The sequence below is a fragment of the Schistocerca cancellata genome, chromosome 4 (assembly GCF_023864275.1).
Source record: "Schistocerca cancellata isolate TAMUIC-IGC-003103 chromosome 4, iqSchCanc2.1, whole genome shotgun sequence".
In the NCBI taxonomy this organism is placed as follows: Eukaryota; Metazoa; Arthropoda; class Insecta; order Orthoptera; family Acrididae; genus Schistocerca; species Schistocerca cancellata.
Window position 1 is genome coordinate 274,077,381 of NC_064629.1, and position 20,317 is coordinate 274,097,697.

Genomic DNA, 20,317 nt, shown 5'->3' on the forward strand with positions numbered 1-20,317 from the left:
CAAGGAATTGAATGGAAGCCCTACGCCCGCTTAGCGATTTTACATAAGACCAAAATTTCCTCGTGTTCTCTGCCAGATCTTGTGTTTAAGTGTGACGGTTGTAGTTGTATACTTCGCGCATAGATCTTTTCAGAGACACACGAATCCCTACTAACCTTCTTTGCCGTCATTTATGCGTTCTCTTTTGAACCGCGAGTGTGACAGCCTCTGCTTCCTCAGTATCCTGTGAATTTCATTATTAAGCCATGTTGCGTCTTTTCCAGCCCTTATCCGCTTACTAGGCACCTAACTCTCCAGACCACGATTAAAATCTGCGTAAACTTTGTCCATAATTCCTCTACAACCATCTTACTGGAACTAAGTGATGCCAGTTTACTGTCTAAGTGAGATGCTAATAACTGCTTATCTGCTCTTCTGACGAACGGTGTGGCCGAGCGGTTCTAGGCGCTTCAGTCTGGAACCGCACGACCGCTACGATCGCAGGTTCGAATTCTGCCTCGGGCATGGATGTGTGTAATGTCCTTAGGTTAGTTAGGTTAAAGTAGTCCTAAGTTCTAGGGGACTGATGACCTCAGACGTTAAGTCCCATAGTGGTCAGAGTCATTTTTTTATCTGCTGTTCTAGCAGAATCTCCTAGCCTTCTTTACGGATTTATTAACTTTCGTAACCATTGCTGCTATAATGACATCATAATCGATCAAGGATTAAGATGTTTCCATTACGCGTGGGTTGCCCAGCTAGCTGCTCAAGACAGTTTCCAGAAAACGTACTCAAAAGCATTTCGCATGAGTGTCTGTCTGTACCCCCCGCAATGAAACCGTATATATCCCAGTATATTCTCGGTAGGTTAAAACCGCCTTCAACTAGTATTGAATGATGCGGGTTTTTAATCGCTATTTACCGCAGACTTTCTTTGAATGACTCTAGAACTGCCACAGCAGAATCGGGTGGCCGGTAAAAACATCCAACAGTTTCCGAGCCCTAGCTTTGACCAAAGTGCAAGCGTCTTCACCGCCTAACCACTGCCATATGATAGTGCATTCCTTCCACCAACTCAGCATAAACTGTAGCAGTGTTTTTCTCCTTCAACTGCGAGAAACAAATTACCGCACAATATTTTACTTTATCATTCGGTTGTGCCGTTTTGTTTTAGGTCCTCTAGCAGCGTGCTACTGTTCATAGCGCAGGGATTCCAGTGTCTACCATGGCTGCAGACATATACCTGCAAAGAAACAAAAATGTCGTTCAGGATGGCAATGCATTCTGGGGAAGGGTAAGGAAGTGTTTGCTCATGGGGCCGATTCCTCGAAGTCGATAAGGTCGTTATCCATATCACCGGTAACGCATTTATCAAGGTTCAGTAAGATTCCATACTTGACAAAGTGGCAGAAGACTTCTCAGAGAAGACGTTCGTGCTCTTCCGGTGAAGATGACACCACTACACGTCGTCAATACAGGCAAAACACGATTGACATTAACAATAAACCTTTGGAAACTCGGTACAGCATTGTCCACTCCATGCAACATATAGCGGAATTCAAACACTCCAAATGGTGTTGAAACAGCTGTTTATTGTATATTTTTAGGGATCAGTAGGATCTGGTTGTCGATCGTGGCGAGAATCAGGACGGAAAAAATACGAAAATACGTAGAAATCTCCAGTGTGTCACTGTTGGCAGCGGTCGGGGATTGTCCAATTTGCCCCCCCCCCCCGCCCCCCACCCACTGAATCCCTCTCCTGTGCCAACCTCATTATCCCAGAGTAGCTCTTGCACCCATCGTCCTCAATTATTTGTTTAACCTATTCCAATCCCTGCCTTCCTCTATAGTTCTTACCCTGAAAGTTATACTCTGGTGTCTTAACGCATGTCCTATCATCCTGTCCCTTCTTCTTGTCAGTGTTTTCCATGCATTCCTCTCTTCACAGTTTCTGCAGAGAACCTCTTTATACCGTATCTTATTAGTCTATCTAATTTTCAACATTCTTCTGTAGCACCACATCTCAATCTCTTCTATTCTGCTCCGTTCCGGTTTAGCCTCTATTCACGATTTACTACCATACACTGTTGTGCTACAAACGTAAATTCTCAGCAATTTCTTCTTCAAACTGAGCTCTATGTTTGATATTAATAGACTTATTTTGAAACGTGTTTAGTCTCTATAATCGCGACACAATCGCCAACCACATTGCAATGTCAATATCTTTTGTGACGGTAGTGCTGTGCCTGCCTGTACCACGGCATTGATTTCCACCTTGGCAATACGAAGCTTATAGGCAACAAGGGATTGCCGGCAATTCCCTTATGGTGCAATGTTCTGTGTCTTTGACAGATACGCTGGACGTGAAATGAGCAATTAAAATGTGTTTCAGCAATGGTACCTAAAAGGAAGGAAGATTAGAGTTTAACGTCATGTCGACGAAGCAGTCGTTACAGATCGCGTACATGCTTTGTTATGGGAAGTGTGAGGAAGGAAGTCGGCACTGTCTTTCTGAAAGGAATCTTTCTGGTATTTACTTGAAACGATTTAAGGAAACAACTGAGAACTTAAATCCGGATAGCATCTTTTCGAATGCAAATCCAGTGTCTTACCAATGTGGCACCTTGCTTAATGGTGGGAGCACTTCGCAAAAAAATTGTAGTCTGGGCAACCACAGCTATAATATACCATGTTGAGAAAAAAAATGGTTTGACTTTGAATCACAAAACTATTTTAAGTAAAATATCATTTATTGGAATTAATGCTGCAAAATACTCCAAATGAAATCGTTCTAGGATGTTTGGTGTCCATAATGGTTCCATCTCAGTCCAGTTGCTTTTCTAGTGTATATTAATGACCTACCATCACTTGCACTGTGAGATGCTAAATTTGTTTTATTTTAAATTACACAAATAACGCAATGAATAGCAAATACGTTTTCGGAAATGATACTGGTATAATTTCCATGGGTATAAGTAAATGCTTTTTAGCCATTGTCATCAAACTTCGGAAGGATTCAATATATATATTTCAATAGATTTCCACCAAGGATATGCATAAATATAAGTACGTGGAAATAGAACAGGTCAACTGCGTCACATTGTTTTTTCTACAGTTTTATAGTCGATTCAGGTGAGAGGAGGCTACAATAGTACACACTGAAACTTCAAAACAATTAATTACATACACTTGCCAGATGTAAGATAAATAAAAATTTAAGAAACTGACAGATCTTTTTATTTCACAAAGTCGCATGTTGTCATGATTCGGAGAAGCTCTTCAAATCAAGGCAATACTTTCCGAGCCCAAAAAGTTCTCCAGAAACCAATTCAAACTATTGATTATCGGCTACAGACTACTCTTACTCTGTATATTTATTTCTCGGTCATAAATGATACATTCTTTTTTCGACTAACAGCTCACTTAAATGGGAACATGAACAGTCTACACAAGTCACATAGTCTAGGCGCTTGCTTTGCCCCAGAAATGTGTCTTTTATTCAGCAACACATATTTTCAATAACTTTTCAACGGCTATAAGAATCATGTTTCTTCTGATATGTTCCATATCCGTCAACATCTGCTGACTATGGATAACATGAATGAACAAAAACATCTAATCTCATAAGCTTTTAATTCTCTTAGAAGGGGTATTGCTTAAACTACTTTCCTTACAGTATCACGGCTCCCGTGTTTCCTGAAGACAGTGCACAATAAAATTGTTAATTTCTATTGGTCTTGCACGTAAACAAGGCTTTTCTGTGTGCTCTTAACGTAATAACTCCCTGGTTCGTACCGCGGTACATGCCATTTCTTGCAGTTAGTTGCTAATTTGATTTGTCACTGAAGCTACATCTCTGATGAGTCTTAGTATCTTTGATTTAAAGTTTTTCCTTGTTAGGTTTGTTGCAGTTGTTGTCAAACGTGTTTATTTTTATTGCTCGTATGGAGCTATGTGATAGAATTGTGATATTATATTTATAGGAACTTTTAATAGAAAACAGACTGAAAGTTTGTTTGACTGCCGAGACGTAAGTTCGAAACATTGTGACACTGTAATTATAATGAAAAGCTTTACTGCCGGTTTTATGAGAACGAAATTATTATACACTCGTGTATTTCGAGAAGATTTATGAGAATATTTCCAAAAGTCAACGCTTTTAACTTGTAGCCCCTGTCTGTGCCAATGACAGCACTGTCTCCTATGAAAATGACGTGCATTTTTACGTCTGAATCATGTGTTGACGTTGCCGGATATTACTTGCACTTATTGATGGTTCACCTTATTTTTTGGTGCAGGTGACCCAAAATGTATGTTTAAACAAAGAAGTCACCCTGGCATTACTTCATGACGTCTTACGGTTTTAATAATCCCTCATAATGAATTATCTGTTCAATGATATTTCTTGGATGAGGAAGTTCTCTATGAGTGCATTTATTATGTTTTCAGTGTTTGGTGTACAAATGGCGTTTGAACGACTGGATGTTTTGCCTTTGGCCGTCTTCATTCTTTTTCCAGCAACTTTTTTAGCGACGTATGTATTTGCTCCTTGCTTCTGATGATACACATCGACTGATATTAGCAAATAAATATCGGCATGTTTTTCTCAATTCTTTACAGTTATATTATAGCCGTTCTTCTTGGACATGTAGAACCAGACTTTCCGTACATTAGTGATACAGGGACATATTCTCCAGAGAGCTGCATATTTGGCCAGCTGCTTAACGTTGGGACACTTCTATGTGAGTATGATAAGTTGTCACAGACTACTTCTCTAGATCATTGATAAATGTCAGTAACTGATTGCCTTGCTTTGTCTAAATTACACAACTCTGATTCTAATACTATCTGACTATCCACGTTAAAATCATCGCTTAAAAGTTTTTGTGCTTTTCAAAGTAACTGTCATAAAATAGTGTTATCAGGATAAAAAAATATCGTCTTATTTTGAAATTGCCAACTTCTGTTCCACTCGTCAGTTTCATCACACTGCCATCTGTTTGTCAGTAAGCCTCGTTTCCATCAGTACCATCTCTGAACATGTCCTGTGGATGGCATAAATCAGCTGCTGTGGCAACAAGTGAGCATGGTTGAAGGAACAGATTAGCCGAAGGATAATTCCATGTCAGTTCAAGGCAGTCAAGTAAGGTTTTCAAAATAACCATCACAGATTTCTTTAAAATTTGGTGTAAAGAGCGAGCCAGACAAGATAGACTACTAATTTGCGTTGGTCTATGACAATTGTGAAGAAAGTTACAGGTCTGAACTGTTTGGTAATTGTGCGAAATTTACACGCATCTGTCTCTACTATCTGGTTCTAATCCAGATACTGCAATGAAGCCATATCACTGAAAAGCTAATGAGCAGAGCTTTAGTTTGATATGCAACATGGAAGGTTTCTGAGATTTTCACATTCAAGGTCAATAATCTTAACCTTTGATGTTGATTATCTCAAACACCCCCCTTCAGTTTTTTTAAGTTTAGTATACTGCTCCAGTATGCGCTATAAATATGGTAAATATCAAGATGACACACCAAAGTTGTCTTGCCTAAAAATTAATTTCTTTGGCATCAGTACACTATCAAAATGGAGAAGGTAGCATATAAATATGAAATACAAATTATTAAAAATACAGTTCATAAATAATGTAGGACACATATGTTGTTTATATCATTGTAATAGTATTATGAACAATTTACCATGTAATTTGTATGAAAAGACAATAAAAAATGGTAACATCTTGCTTCACAAGTCTCCTATAATTAAATTGTTAATGTTCACCAGATCTGATGGGGGGGGGGGGGGGGGGGAGAGTATATCCTTCCAGTTTGTACCACTGGATCCAGCCTTCAAGACGGTCACATGTTTTGATAACACAAGTGTCTGGTATGGTAGAAATTAAAAATGATGGAGGTGGTCCATGTGGATGCAAGAGGCTGATCTGTACTTCACTTGTTTCCTCATAAGATTGTAAGAGGTATGCAACCCCCTGTGACTACCACACAGAACAGCAACAAATCCCTGTATGTCTGTTGACAGCATTTCTTTTCGGACAGTGATCACTCGCCCTTCGCTGGCCACTAACGTATTCAGTATTTATATATGGGTTCTATATGTTTCAAATATCTATACAATTCCTTAATATTGTTTCAGTGGAAAGTCATGTAAGATGATAGTATGTTTCAATTAAAACTTCCAGCCTGAGAGACTGTGGTTGATACTTAAAACAATTCCCTGATGTTTTGTCAGCAACACTGGGAGACAAAATTTCATGGAATACTTTCAGGTATCAGCCACAGACTCGTAGCCCAGAAGTTTTAACTAAAATAAATACTAATTGTGAAAGTCCACATTGTAAGACAGCAATTTTGTTGTTTGGCTTTGGATTAATTTCGTTACACAAATGATATAGTGAAGTAGTAAGTGAATGGTTTACAGTCTGATTACACATGTTAAGAAATCTAGCATTCACAAGAAATGACAAAATGTGACCTGCACAGCACACTGTACAAATGGTTCCTCAGATGAAAACCAGACACCAGTAAACAGAATACAGTGTGTAAATACCATCTAAAATACAAGAATAATAAAGCTGACAACCAGAAATCATAGATAAGACTTGTAAAATAATTTTAAAAAAAATTCTTTTATTTTTTAATTACGAAATGCCCTACAAGTTAGTGTGCAAATGTGTTCTGTTGCCAATGATACCCAGGAAATTTTGTACCTACACATAATAAGAAGCGTGTAATGTAAAAGCTGGTTGCTATTCATCTTTGGTTCCTACACAGTATTAAAGATATTTAATCTTGAACAGGTCACAGAGACTTGGACATCGCACTCAGTTTCCAAAATTGTGCCCATTGCCAATAACACGAACAGTAGAGTACTAGATGTATTCAGATGTGATTAATCTAATGTGGATTCAGAGAACATAGTTTTGGAGGAACAAATCCTCCACATCCAATAACAACATTTATATTCATTCAGAGAAAGTTACTTACCAGCCAATGCATGGTAACTGGGTTCAAATGGTTCAAATGGCTCTGAGCACTATGGGACTCAACTTCTGAGGTCATCAGTCCCCATGGTAACTGGGGGAAAACTGGATAAGATGAGGTGACTGTTATATATGTTCCTGTTATCCAGATTGTTCTTGGTACTGACACTGTGTAAATACAGTAATTTGCATGTTAACATGCATTCATTGTATATCCATAGGGTATTTTTTGTCTGTTGTACACAGTGTAATGATCTCCTTGGAGACAGACCACTGCCCTGCCAAACACTGGTTTTGATCAGAAATGGTCCTGACATCTCGCCCATGAACTTTACTTTGGAGGTTGTGTTGGTGAATGTTTGTTTGATGAGATTTAGAGCTTTGGGCTAGAGTCCCTGTTCTTCAAGGATAATGGAAAGGGATTTCTGATCAACTGAGTCATACACCTTCTGGAAGTCTACAAAGGAGCATAAAATCAGGTTTTTCCTGAGTGCTTTGTATTTTAATGTTGTTTTTAAATTGAAGATGTGCTCTGTATGATTTCGACCAGTGTGGAAGCTAGCTAAATATTCACCAGTTTTGTGGTTGAGTTGCTTGTGAACTCTTTAGAGGAGGCATCCTGACAGTGTTTTGTATGTAACTTGTGGAAACGAGGTTTGTTAATAGTTATTTAAATCTGTTGTGTTGCCTTTTTGCATAGCAGGTGAATTAGGATGCATTTCCAATCTTTGGGAAGTTTTTCTGTCTGTCTAATCTCTGTCATGATTTGTGCAGATCTTTGAGATTTTTCAATAGTTCTTCATTGTTACCATCTTCTCCGAGAGCTCTGTTATTTTTTTGTTTTAGGATATGCCCATGAATCTTTTCTTGTAAGAAAGAGAGGGATTCAGTGTGGGTGTAAGTGGAGATTTCGTCACAGAATCTTACAGGTGGTTTGGGGCAAAAGTCCTACAGAAATCTCATGTGATGTATTTGCAAAAATCATCTTTGATGGCATCCAGTTGTTCCATGATTTATTTTCTCTTAATTTGTTTAATGGTTTTTGTCACATTCATGATTTCATAGATGTGTTCTGTTTTTTTCTGGTGTTTTCTTACTCTTATACTTAAGAGAAGCTTGTTTGTGTTCTTCCACTGCTTTTTTTATGTTCTGAACTTCACCAGGGGTATCTGGAGTCCATCTTAAGTAGGATTAATTCTTTTGCCTTTTATGTGATTTTGGTGTGGTACTTTTGCCAGGTGTTTGCATGGTTTTTTTTTCATAATTTATTAATAAGGTCCGTTTATCCGATTCTGCTTGTATTGAATTTTTGTAGCTATGCTTTTCTGTAGCATATTTTCTTTGAGGCAAATTCCAATTTGATTCTCATTAAATAGTGGCCTGAGTCGATGTTCACTGCCCTGCAGACTTTGATCGTTGTCAATTTTGTTGTGTAGAAAGTAGGAAAAGTTTTCCTGTAGGAGGTAGGAAATGGTTACATGATTGATCTTACATCTTACATTCACCAATTCCTTGTATGGAGGATCTCAAATTCTTTGTTTTTGCAGAACTTTTCTCAAAGTGTTGACATGATATTTAAGCCTTTGTTGGCATAGTTTGACAAATCTTATACCATTTTTGTTCATGAATCTGTGAGCTGGATATTGGCCTACAGTTTCCTGGTATTCTGTTTCATTGCCGATTTGGGTATGTAAGTCACCCAGCAGAATCTTCACATCTTTTGTAGTGATTTTTGCTGTGACTTTCTTAAATTTGGCCCAGAAAATTTTCAATGTCATGTGGGTTTTTTCTGTAGTGTGTTGGTGGATGCAGGGACATTGATTAATATGTAATTTTGTTGGCACATTGTACGCACATGTTCTTGAGGCAATTCTTCGTGGGAGGGACTTCTTTGATTCAGTTGATTATAATTTTGTGTATCACAAAGGCAATGCCCAGAAGCAGAGTGCCATTAGTCATTTTTCTGTTTTATTCTTGAAGATCTAGTAGTTACCATAGTCTGTTGTGTCTTTATCGGTGAATAATGTTTCTTCGAGAGTTTGTATCTGGACTTTTTTGTCGATCTGGCTCTGAGACTAGGGTGTGTAATTTTCCACGTGGAGTTAGTGTGGTGATGTTGAAGGTACCTATGTATGTTTGAATTCTAGGTGACAGTTTGTTAGAGAATTCTGACTTTCTCTGTATCTCAATTACCCGGGTCCCCCTGAATCTGAGTGCACAGTTGCCGTCTGTCGATGTGAGGAAGTGATCTAGATGATATCATTAAAAAGAAAAATGCTTGGTGTGTAGTTGGTAGAAGACAGGATCTGCTGCCGGTCAGCAACCTCACATACATTTCCCAACTTCCTCCAAATCACTTTCAGACTAGCTTGAGGTCTCAAAGTTTGTTACTTGTATATTTATGAGAACACCCAAAATCATAAAGAAATTTTGACACAAAGTATGTTGTATAAAAACATTAAAAATTTTGATTACTGAATCATTAGTAACTCCAAAATGTAAATCTCTTTCAAGTAACTGGATGTTATTATATTCAGAAGTAATGTGTAAAAAAGACTTCTGCTTGTTCTCATTAGAAAGAGAGTGTTTAGAAAATGAGTGAGTTCCAGTGGGGCACGATTGTAGAGGTCAATAAGCTTGCACATTCAATCATAGAATTTTACTCAGGTCTGTTGTGATTGATGTTTCTGTGAAGTTGATATCATTAAAGCATTAGTAAGTTAAATGTTCCCATGGTAGGCCAAAGGCAGGAACTGCCAAGGACTCTGAACTTGGAAGTTTTCTCTACTAACGAAATATCTGGGAACCTCATCATCTGTTGCAAAGGAAAATGCAAAATATCTTTCCCAGTAGTAGTAGACAATGAGTCATAACTCAAAGCCTAAGTTGTGGTGAAAATGAATAAATATGGAAACGATTGCCAAAAGAGTTTTTTTCCCCTTCTATGACATAGTTTAAGAGCATAAAATCCATTTTAGTCTGAGCTACAACTTCAAGAGACAGCAAAGACCCTTGTGATGTAGCCTTGTGAATCCTAGGTTTTGGCAACTACTAGACAGCTGGCAATGTCTGAAAATCTGATAGGCGATCTTCACACAGTTTCCCTCTGTGCTTAAAAACTTGTGTATGCCACAGTGCTATTTCATACATATCCTTCAGAAACAAATTATATGCCAGTTTATTTCCCATGTTCAGATTCCTTTTTCTAATGCTTCATGTGAGCATTCCATGCACGAAAATTTACCTGTGTTACACTTTGGTCAGATTGTGCCTTAGTGACGTCATTTCTTTCAAGGCTGTTGCATGCCCCCTGGTTGCTTCTCTTTTCTCAATAATGTCTGCAGAGAGACTCATTCATCCTAAAATGTTGAGTCCCTAGATTTGGCATTTGACTTTCATCAATTCACAATTACTTTTTTTATGTAACAAATATGTGATGTTATTTGGTGATTTTTAGGAATAATTACACATGCATTGTCAGGTCACGGGCAAACGGTAAAATCCTCATGACATACTTTCAATGTGATGTGATTTCTAAGTTTCTTCATAGCGTGATTGATTGATGGCATGCTTTAGGGTTAGAATATTTTGATAACTGACTGAATTGCCTTCAGGTGCTTCTGCGTGGACTCAAACCAGAATGTAAGGTATTGTTGGTATTGTACCCCTGTTCATAACAGTTTGACTCCCAGTCCCCTGTGTCCTTTGATGCACATTTTTCCTTTAGTGGTGCCTTTATCCATACAGTGCATATCTTCTTGGCGTTTTCCGCCTCTGACAGATGCAGTGACTGGAAAGATCTTAATACACTGGGTGCTTGGTCATAACCCGTACTTAAATTGAAAGCTATATCCTTGTGTATAAGCTTTTCTGACTTTCATTTCAATATATACCATAACTGCATTGCACCAGAAACTTGTAACTTTCACCATGGTACTGGTTTTGGTGTATCTCATGTCATGATAACATTGCCAGCATTGTTCAACAACAACAGATGTGCTTGACTGTTTCAGTAGATTGTGTCCTTATCATACACTATTCTGATGGTCTGTCCTGCATATGAAATGTTACATTTGCACAAAATGCTGATGTACACTGTTTTCAGGGATCTAAATTGTCTTTAACACTGCAGAGCAAACATTTTACCTTTATTTGTGGTAGTGAACTGTGCTTTGCATGCCATGTTTTCAAAGGAATCTACCAATTTTTCCAGTGAAGTGGCCAGTATAATGCAGGAAAGTGCTCCATGGGTTTTCATTACAAATTTTCATGCTCTTCCACAAGTATTGTTGATTTTTTTTCTGCAATAATTTGAGGCACAGTCACTAGACACCTCTAAATACAAGCCACTGTATTTCTGTTGATACTTTGATAATACTATTGTGTATGGCGGGGTTGCAAAGAACCAATTCTGTGCAGCAGGTACTAAGTTTCTTGGACATATAATTAAGGAGTCTGTTGAAATACGGATGTCTGAAACATTATTAATGGGAGTGGGGGTTTCAGTCTAAGCAAGTCTTGGGTTCAGGCCATCAGTTTATTAAAATTTTGCTGCTCATCCCATCCATCAGAGTTGGAAAACACCAAAGAGTACAGTAAAACAGACATGTATTAAAGGATATAACATACCCCAATTGTCAAACGGCTATAACTAGGTACTGAGACCTTCAGTAATTCACAGTTTTGTTGGAGTTCAGGCAATGAGCACATGTAGGATCACTTGAATTAGAGGGCTATATTGCTCATTGGGTAAACACACCACCAAACTTGGGATGTTCAGTGCCATATATGGAAACAGCTGTATAGAGTACTCTAACTTGTATTAGTAGTTGTTATGCACTAGTACAATATGTGACAAAAGAATTCACACATTTGAAAGTGTTAGGAATGAGTGATACTGGTTAGAAAAAATTCACAGGTTTGTATTTTTGTAGATCGGAATACTCTGTTTGTTTGTTTTACAATTTCTAATTTCTGTGTGAACGTGTTGTAGCCAACATTTACTCCATATTTAAAGTACTTTTCACATCTTAAGCTTCAGGGTAATTATTACATGATCCACCTTCCAATGTGTATTTTGGTTCATACTATGTATGTACAGTGTACAGAAACTATGGAAAATTCAGAGAAGGTGGGGGTGTCAGCATTCTATAACCGTTACCAACTGTTTTGTTCATATTACTGCGTTTATATGTCAATGTTATGAAGCCGATACAGCTAAGGAGCTTGTGAAAATACTCAGTTAGATGATAAAAGACTGAAACTATGTACTTTTATTACTGATTGATGGGAAACTGAGTCTCATTTAGTTTTTGTTTGTTGAAAGCATTATTGTTCCACTGACTCATTTCTCCTTCTGTGCGCATGTATGTAGGTGTGCATCTGCATGGCAGGAGTATTACTTACAAAGCTCTCCTTATCTTTTGTTGGCTCTTTAGCTTTTCTTTCCTGCATTGTCATTTCAGTTGTCTGTACTTCGCTCGCAGAAATGACAATGATCCTGGTGCTAACAGATGTCAGAATAACAAAAATGGAATATGCCTTATACATCTACTCCATGTGACTCGTGATCTAGCTGTGCTACACATTAGTTGCAATCAGTTGCTGCTCTCCCATACATTAAATTAACTCCCGTGTGTTTTCGAGGTGTCTTCTTGAAAATTGTGCTTAATAGTACTTGACAGTTTTTGTAGAAAATTCTGCACGTAATCATGATTTTTTTAAAGAACATGTATTGTCACCATTTTCGGTTTTCGTAGAATCATTTTTGATCCTCAGGTTGTAAGTTTACTCCTTGAAAGTTTGTCATTGATGAGCCATGTACTAAAAATATTTCTCCAAGCTAGATCTTTTTTTTTAAGTTTGTGTGTTTTCGGGGACCTTCTAATAATATACTTCTTTCACATCATGTGTAGTATTGTCGAAGATTAAACCACATATGTCTTGTATTATACCTTTCAAGTAGATCAGAATATTTTAAAAAAAAGATGTTGTTGCCGTGTGCAAACTGTATTTTAGAAAGTCTTCAAATGATATTCCAAGTTGAAATAAACACTTTAGTTATTGTGTGATAAAACAAATGTAACTTGTTATTACTCTAGGCAACATTCCCTTACAGTTTAATTACATTCACAAATTTATTTCTGTTATACTATAATTTGATGTGTGTAAAATGCATCTGATACTTACCTGTTTGCTTGTTTCAGATTTACATTTCCAAAAGTCACATTAAAGCTGTGTTTGAAGGTCATGTCAATGTTGTATAGATTGTGCATGAACTACAGTTTGTAAGACAGTGTGTTAAGTTATTTGGTTGAGTGTTGTGCATGAATTTTGTGAGCTGACATGGAGTCCTTGTTTTGTTGTTTATGTACTATACTCTACAATAAAACATACTTCTTCAAGTGCAGTACTTTATGAAGTTTTGTCCGCAACACAGCTTTTAGAGTATTGCCTCTTATTTTATTTTATTATTTTTTCTTGAATTCTGAGTGGTACATAATTTGCATGTCATGTTATTTCAAATGGTCTGCATTGTAGACTGGTTGTGAAGTAAATAACGATTTGTGGAGACTTGTGTTGCAATTAAATATGGAATGGGTGGGATATTGTCCCTACTGTTGTTGGCTGAGAGAGCAGCTTAATTACCAGTGTTAAATGTTACTGCAATTCAGTGTCATCTAATGTATGTGCCCCCAAAGTAGACATCATATAGCCATTTTCATATAAATTATTCTGACAGTTTCTAAGAACTTCTTTTTACCACATGGGAGCCATGATCTGATGTTATTTTTTAGTTTGTCAGTAATGTAGAGGTCAGTCTTCACCAGTCTTGAGTTTTCTCCCTTAATTGCAAGTAACAGCCTTATATGCCTGACTGTCAGTGTGCACCCTCTAGTGATGAATTTACCATACAAATAATGTGAAATGTACCTACAGTTTTATATTTACAACACACATCAAAAAAAGTTTTGCATCACCTCGGTTCTAAGAGTTCTGGAGCCTGTACAGAAAACTGGAATAGAGATCAACATAAACATCATTTCCGCCCTTTTTATTGCTCATGAAAACCACACATTGCATGTTGTACCATCATACAGCTAGACCTTCAGAGGTGGTGGTCCAGATTGCTGTACACACTGGTATCTTTAATACCCAGTAGCATGTCCTCTTTCATTGATGCATGCCTGTATTCATTGTGGGCCTGTATTCATTGTGGCATACTATCCACAAGTCTATCAAGGCAATGGTGGCCCATATTGTCCCACTGCTCAATGGCATTTCGGCGTAGATCGCTCAGTGGTTGGTGGGTCACGTCGTCCATGAACAGCTCTTCTATCCCAGCCATGTTCGATAGGGTTCATGTCTGGAGAACATGCTGGTCACTCTAGTGTAGCGATGTCATTGTCCTGAAGGAAGTCATTTACAAAATGTGCACGATGGGGGTGCAGATTGTCATCCACGAAGACAAATACCTCGCCAATATGCTGCCGATATGGTTGAACTATCAGTTGGAGGATGGCATTCACGTATCGTACAGCCGTTACAGCGCCTTCCATGGCCACCAGCGGCATACATTGGCCGCGCATAATGCCACCCAAAAACAGCAGGGAACCTCCACCTTGCTGCACTTGCTGGACAGTGTGTCTAAGGCATTCAGCCTGACCGGGTTGCCTCCAAACATGTCTTCGATGATTGTCTGGTTGAAGGCATTTGCAACACTCATCCGTGAAGAGAACATGATGCCAAACCTGAGCGGTCCATTCAGCATGTTTTTGGGCCTATGTGTACCGCACTGCATGGTGTCGTGGTGGCAAAGATGGACCTCGCCATGGACGTCGGGAGTGAAGTTGCGCATCATGCCGCCTATTGTGCACAGTTTGAGTCATAACACGATGTCCTGTGGCTGCACGAAAAGCATTATTCAACATGGTGGCATTGCTGTCAGTGTTCCTCCGAGACATAATCCATAGGTAGCGGTCATCCACTGCAGTATTAGCCCTTAGGCGGCCTGAGCGAGGCATGTCATTGACAGTTCTTGTCTCTCTGTATCTCCTCCATGTCTGAAAAACATCGCTTTGGTTCATTCTGAGACTCCTAGACACTTGCCTTGTTGAGAGCCCTTCCTGGCACAAAGTAACAATGCGGACACGGTCGAACCGTGGTATTGACCATCAAGGCATAGTTGAACTACAGACAACATGAGCTGTGTACCTCCTTCCTGGTGGAATGACTGGAACTGATGGGCTGTCGGACCCCCTCCGTCTAATAGGTGCTGCTCATGCATGGTTGTTTACATCTTTGGGCATGTTTTGTGACATCTCTGAACAGTCAGAGGGACTGTGTCTGTGATACAGTATCCACAGTCAATGTCTGTCTTCAGGAGTTCTGGGAGCCAGCATGATGCAAAACTTTTTTTGATGTATGTATAAGTGGCCTTACTTCATATCGAAATTAAGGTATTATGTTAGGCAGTTATTTAATTTGTTGTTGTTGTTAAATATACAGATGTGAGTCAGTAATTCCTACCCACCATCTTTTACACATTTCAATAATAGAAATTCTTTTATGGAATAAAAACAACTTTAATGTGGACTAATGAAAATTCATTTCTCTTTCTGGCATTAAAATTATGTGCAGTTATCTGCAACAAACTTCATGACGGAATAAATATACTTTGAAGTCAGAATGTCCAACTCCTTAAACAGATGTCTACAAGATGGTTGTGGGTGGGCACCACATATAATTCTCACAGTACGTTTTTACACAATGAAGACTTTCTTCCTTAAAGATGAGTTACCCCAGAACATTATTCCATATGGCATTACTGAATGAAAATACACTACGTGATCAAAAGTATCCGAACACCCCCAAAACACGTTTTTCATATTAGGTGCATTGTGCTGCCACCTACTGCCAGGCACTTCATATCAGTGACCTCAGTAGTTGTTAGACATCATGAGAGGGCAGAGTGGGGTGCTCTGCGTAACTCACGAACTTCCAAATTGGTCGGGTGAATGGGTGTCACTTCTGTCATATGTCTGTATGTGAGATTTCCACACTCCTAAACATCCCAATGTCCACTGTTTCTGATGTGATATTGAATGGAAACATGAAGGGACACACACAGCACAAAAGTGTACAGCCCAACCTCGTCTGTTGACTGACAGAGACCGCCAGCAATTGAAGAGGGTATTCATGTGTAATAGGCAGATGTCTATCCAGACCAACACACAGGAATTCCAAACTGCATCAGGATCCACTGCAAGTACTATGACAGTTGGGCAGGAGGTGAGAAAACTTGGATTTCATGGTTGAGCGGCTGCTTATAAGCCACATATCATGCCAGTAAATGCCAACTGACATGTCACTTGGTGTAAGGAGTGTAAACATTGGACAATTGAACAGTGGAGAAACATTGTATGGAGTGATGAATCACGATACACAATGTGGCGATCCGATGGCAGGTGTGGGTATGGCTAATGCCCGGTGAATGTCATTTGCCAGCGTGTGTAGTGCCAACAGTAAAATTCGGGGGTGGTGGTGTTATATGGTGTGGATGTGTTTTTCATGGAGGGGGCTTGCACCCCTTGTTGTTTTGTGTGGCACAGGCCTACATTGATGTTTTAAGTACCTTTTTGCTTCCCACTGTTGAAGAGCAATTCAGGGATGGCGGTTGCATCTTTCAACATGATCGAGCACTTGTTCATAATGCATGGCCTGTGGCAGAGTGGCTGAACGACAATAACATCCATGTGATAAACTGGTCTGCACAGAGTTCTGACCTGAATCATATAGAACACCTTTGGGATGTTTTGGAATGCCAGCTTCGTGCCAGGCCTTACCGACCGACATTGATACCTCTCCTCAGTGCAGCACTCCGTGAAGAATGGAGTACCATTCCCGAAGAAACCTTGCAGCACCTGATTGAATGTATGCCTGTGAGAGTGGAAGCTGTCATCAAAGAAAAGGGTGGGCCAACACCATACTGAATTCCAGCATTACTGATGGAGGGCGCCACGAACTTGTAAGTCATTTTCAGTCAGGTGTTCAGATACTTTTGATCACATAGTGTATGTCAGATTACTGATTTCTCTCTCCCCAAGATTTACAATGATTCTAAGTACAAATATGGCTGGACTAAGTTGTTTCAGAAGTTCCAGAATGTGATATTTCCAGGCTAAATTCTCATCAGTATGGACACCTAAGAATTTGGAAGTTTCCACTATAATTATTACTTCATCACCATGTGGTGCAGTTATTATTTGTGTAGTACTTCTACATTGCTTGACAATTGCGAAGGAGCAACTGCCAGTTGCTACAGAACATTCGACCAATGATAGCTAAAGGGAATGCAGAGGGTGGGATGTCTTGATTCCAGCAAATCATGTGCATGAATGCTCTGTATACACTCAACAGTTCATGCAGTACACTGTTTCACAAAGGTTATTGTGGAACTGATTAGTGCGACATTCCATGTGGTATGGCAGCATGTCTGCAAGGCATCATTTGAGTGCTTGTGATAGTGGATGAGAAGTTGGACAGCTTGTAGCCCATCAGTGTCACTGCTGTGGCCACAGTAATGGGAGTGTCAAAGTGTCATCTTGTGATTTTAAAAAAGTCCACTCAAGGTGGAAATGCTATGCAAAAGCGTGCTGGTGCATACCACAAAAGGATTGATATGTAGCCCTTGTGGTAAAAAGAAACAGTCGTATCACTCCGAGGCAGATCACTGCAGATATTGCAGCTACTACCAACACGTGTCTGCCAAAACCATTTTACTCCAATTAAATCGGGCTGGTTTTTATACTCGGTAGCCTGTGAAATGCATCATTGAGAAAGAGTTAATTGGTGTAGGGAGCATGTTGTTTGGGGTCAGCAATAGTGGTCCAGAGTGACGTTCTCCAACAAATCCCACTTCACTGTGCAAAGTGTTTCTGGCCTCCAGTTAGTGTGAAGAGAGAGAGAGGCGAACATGTTACACACCCTAGAACATTCATGTATGTTATTGATATGGCTTAAGCATTATGATGTGGGCAGGCATTGTGCACAATGGCCAAACAGCGCTTCATATCATTACAGCACAGTGGTAATGCAAGGAGATCGTTCTGGATCACATCCATTTGTTTAGACGTGTGATAGGTCCCAAATTTCTGTTTATGGATGACAGTGCCTGCCGACACAAGTCTGCTGAGACACCAGACACACTGGAAAGTGAAGACATTGAATGCATGGAATGGCCTGTGTACTTCACAGACCTAAACCTATTGTTTCTCAATGTACACCCCCTCCCCAAACTGTGCAAGAACTGAAAACCGCCTTCTGTATGTATGGTTGGATTGATTACAATGCTAGTGTCATCTGCGAAAAGAACTAATTCTTCTCATTGTATGTTAGACAAAAGATGGTTTATGTACAATAGGAACAACACCAGACCTAAAATTAATCCTTAGTAAGTCTTTATTTCTCCCCAGTCAGAATAATTTCCCAGGACTATGTTGGTTGAATTACTAAGTACAACTTTCTGCATTTGTTTGCTAAGATAAGACATTACACATTGTTTGCCTATATCATCAGTCCCATAAAACTTTAGGTTATCTAGGAGAAATTGTGATTCACACAGCTAAATGCCTTAGTGTCAGCTGATATTTTCTGTGACCTTTTTATTATGTTATTTAATGCTTGTAAAATTTGGTGAGTGAACATGTACATGGCATTCTCAATAGAGCAACTCTTCTGAAATCCAAACTATGATTTCCTGAGGATATTATTGTTGCTCGGGTAAGATACTAGTTTAGAATACATATCTTTATCAAAAATTATGGAAAATGGTGTCAGCAGTGAAACAAGTGAGTAGTTACTGACATATCTCCTATCAACTTTCTTAACAGGGGATGTAACAGTGGCATATTACAGTCTTTCCGAAAAAATGTCGTGGGTTAGTCTTGCGTTACACATTTCAGATAAGACGGGGCTTATTAGAGAGGAACAAATTTTTAGTAATGCATTGGAAACACTATCAAAACTAGATGAGCTTTTATTTTTGAGAGAATATATAATTTTCTTAATTTCAGAAGGAGAAGTAGGTGATACATTCATGTGATCGAATTTTATGGGAGTTACTTTTTGAACATACTGCTATGAGTTTGCTCTTGAATTGTTTGTCCTTATATTTTATACTTTATATAAGGAATGATTATTAAATATATTTGCTACCTGTGGCTCATCATTTGTAACTCTTCTATTCAGTTCAGTAGTGATCTTATCTCATTCTGGAATGTTCTGAGATTGAGTGAATGATATGGATGGACATCACTTCAGATAAAAATGTGGACTTTAATATTCACTATTCAATTAAAGTATAATTTAATTAAGAATATTTGTGTGAATATTAATACAAAAAGAATAATGCTTCAGTTTTCAGTGTAGACATGCACATTATTTACCATTCATTACTGCATTTGCTGGCATTTATTGTGCACTGCACTTTGGACTGTCTGTCAGAATAAAGTAAAATCCAAAGACCTGTCATTCCATTGTTATGTTGATCTCAGATTGTATGTGAATACAGCTGTATACTCAAAAGTACAATTAAAACATGCACTTAACATGTTAGTATACAGGAAACCTTATATACGCTGCCTAGTGTGTTAAAACTTGTATTTTTTAATTATGCAGCATAGAATACAAGATATCAGAACTCAGAAAAAGACCTGTAGTTGGCCATATCTTTTCATTACTCCAGTCTAATACTGATATGTTTTTGTATTGACAACTAATTCCTGTTCTTGTCTGCAGTGGGCTTGGTGATATATGTTCGTTACCGGCAAGTTGCAGAATATTACAGTAGCTACTCATTGTCCCCTGCTGTACTCAGTCTGAACAAAATGGGGGTATGGTTTGGCCTGCTGTCATGTCTTGGCCTCAGCTTTGTAGCTAACTTCCAAGAAACTAATGTTATAACTGTTCACCTTACTGGAGCTTTCTTATGTTTTGGGTTTGGAACCGTGTACTTCTGGATTCATGTAAGTTCATTGTGAAATTCATTGCTGTGTGTAGTGATTCACGTCTATGGGTTTTAATTTTAGTTATTTCTATTGGATGGTGTACTTCTACGTAGACATTAGTGTATTGTGAAAGTCCTGCTTGTGTGTAGAGGTTGCACATGTTGGGTTTTAATTTTTTGTCTGCAATAAATTGTATTTCATTGACCATTGCCACATGCTAGAATACTGGGTGAATGCAAAAGATTTATGGGCTCTCATATTTCAAGAAAAAAGGGAACAATATTAATTGGCCTGTTAAGGTATGGTAAATCCTATGAAGTTAATTCAGCT

At 38.7% G+C, this 20,317-nt stretch overlaps 1 protein-coding gene across 1 annotated transcript in view; it reads left to right on the forward strand.

Annotated features, from left to right (window-relative positions):
* Positions 1-3,858: 3,858 nt before the first annotated feature.
* LOC126183547 (DNA damage-regulated autophagy modulator protein 2) overlaps positions 3,859-20,317 on the forward strand; it is an 82,390-nt gene continuing 65,931 nt past the window's right edge. The window contains exons 1-4 of the mRNA XM_049925620.1: positions 3,859-4,009; positions 4,429-4,513; positions 4,600-4,721; positions 19,779-20,005. Of these exons, the coding sequence (XP_049781577.1) occupies positions 4,443-4,513; positions 4,600-4,721; positions 19,779-20,005 (420 nt within the window). The 5' untranslated portion in view covers positions 3,859-4,009; positions 4,429-4,442. The remainder of the gene's footprint in view (positions 4,010-4,428; positions 4,514-4,599; positions 4,722-19,778; positions 20,006-20,317) is intronic.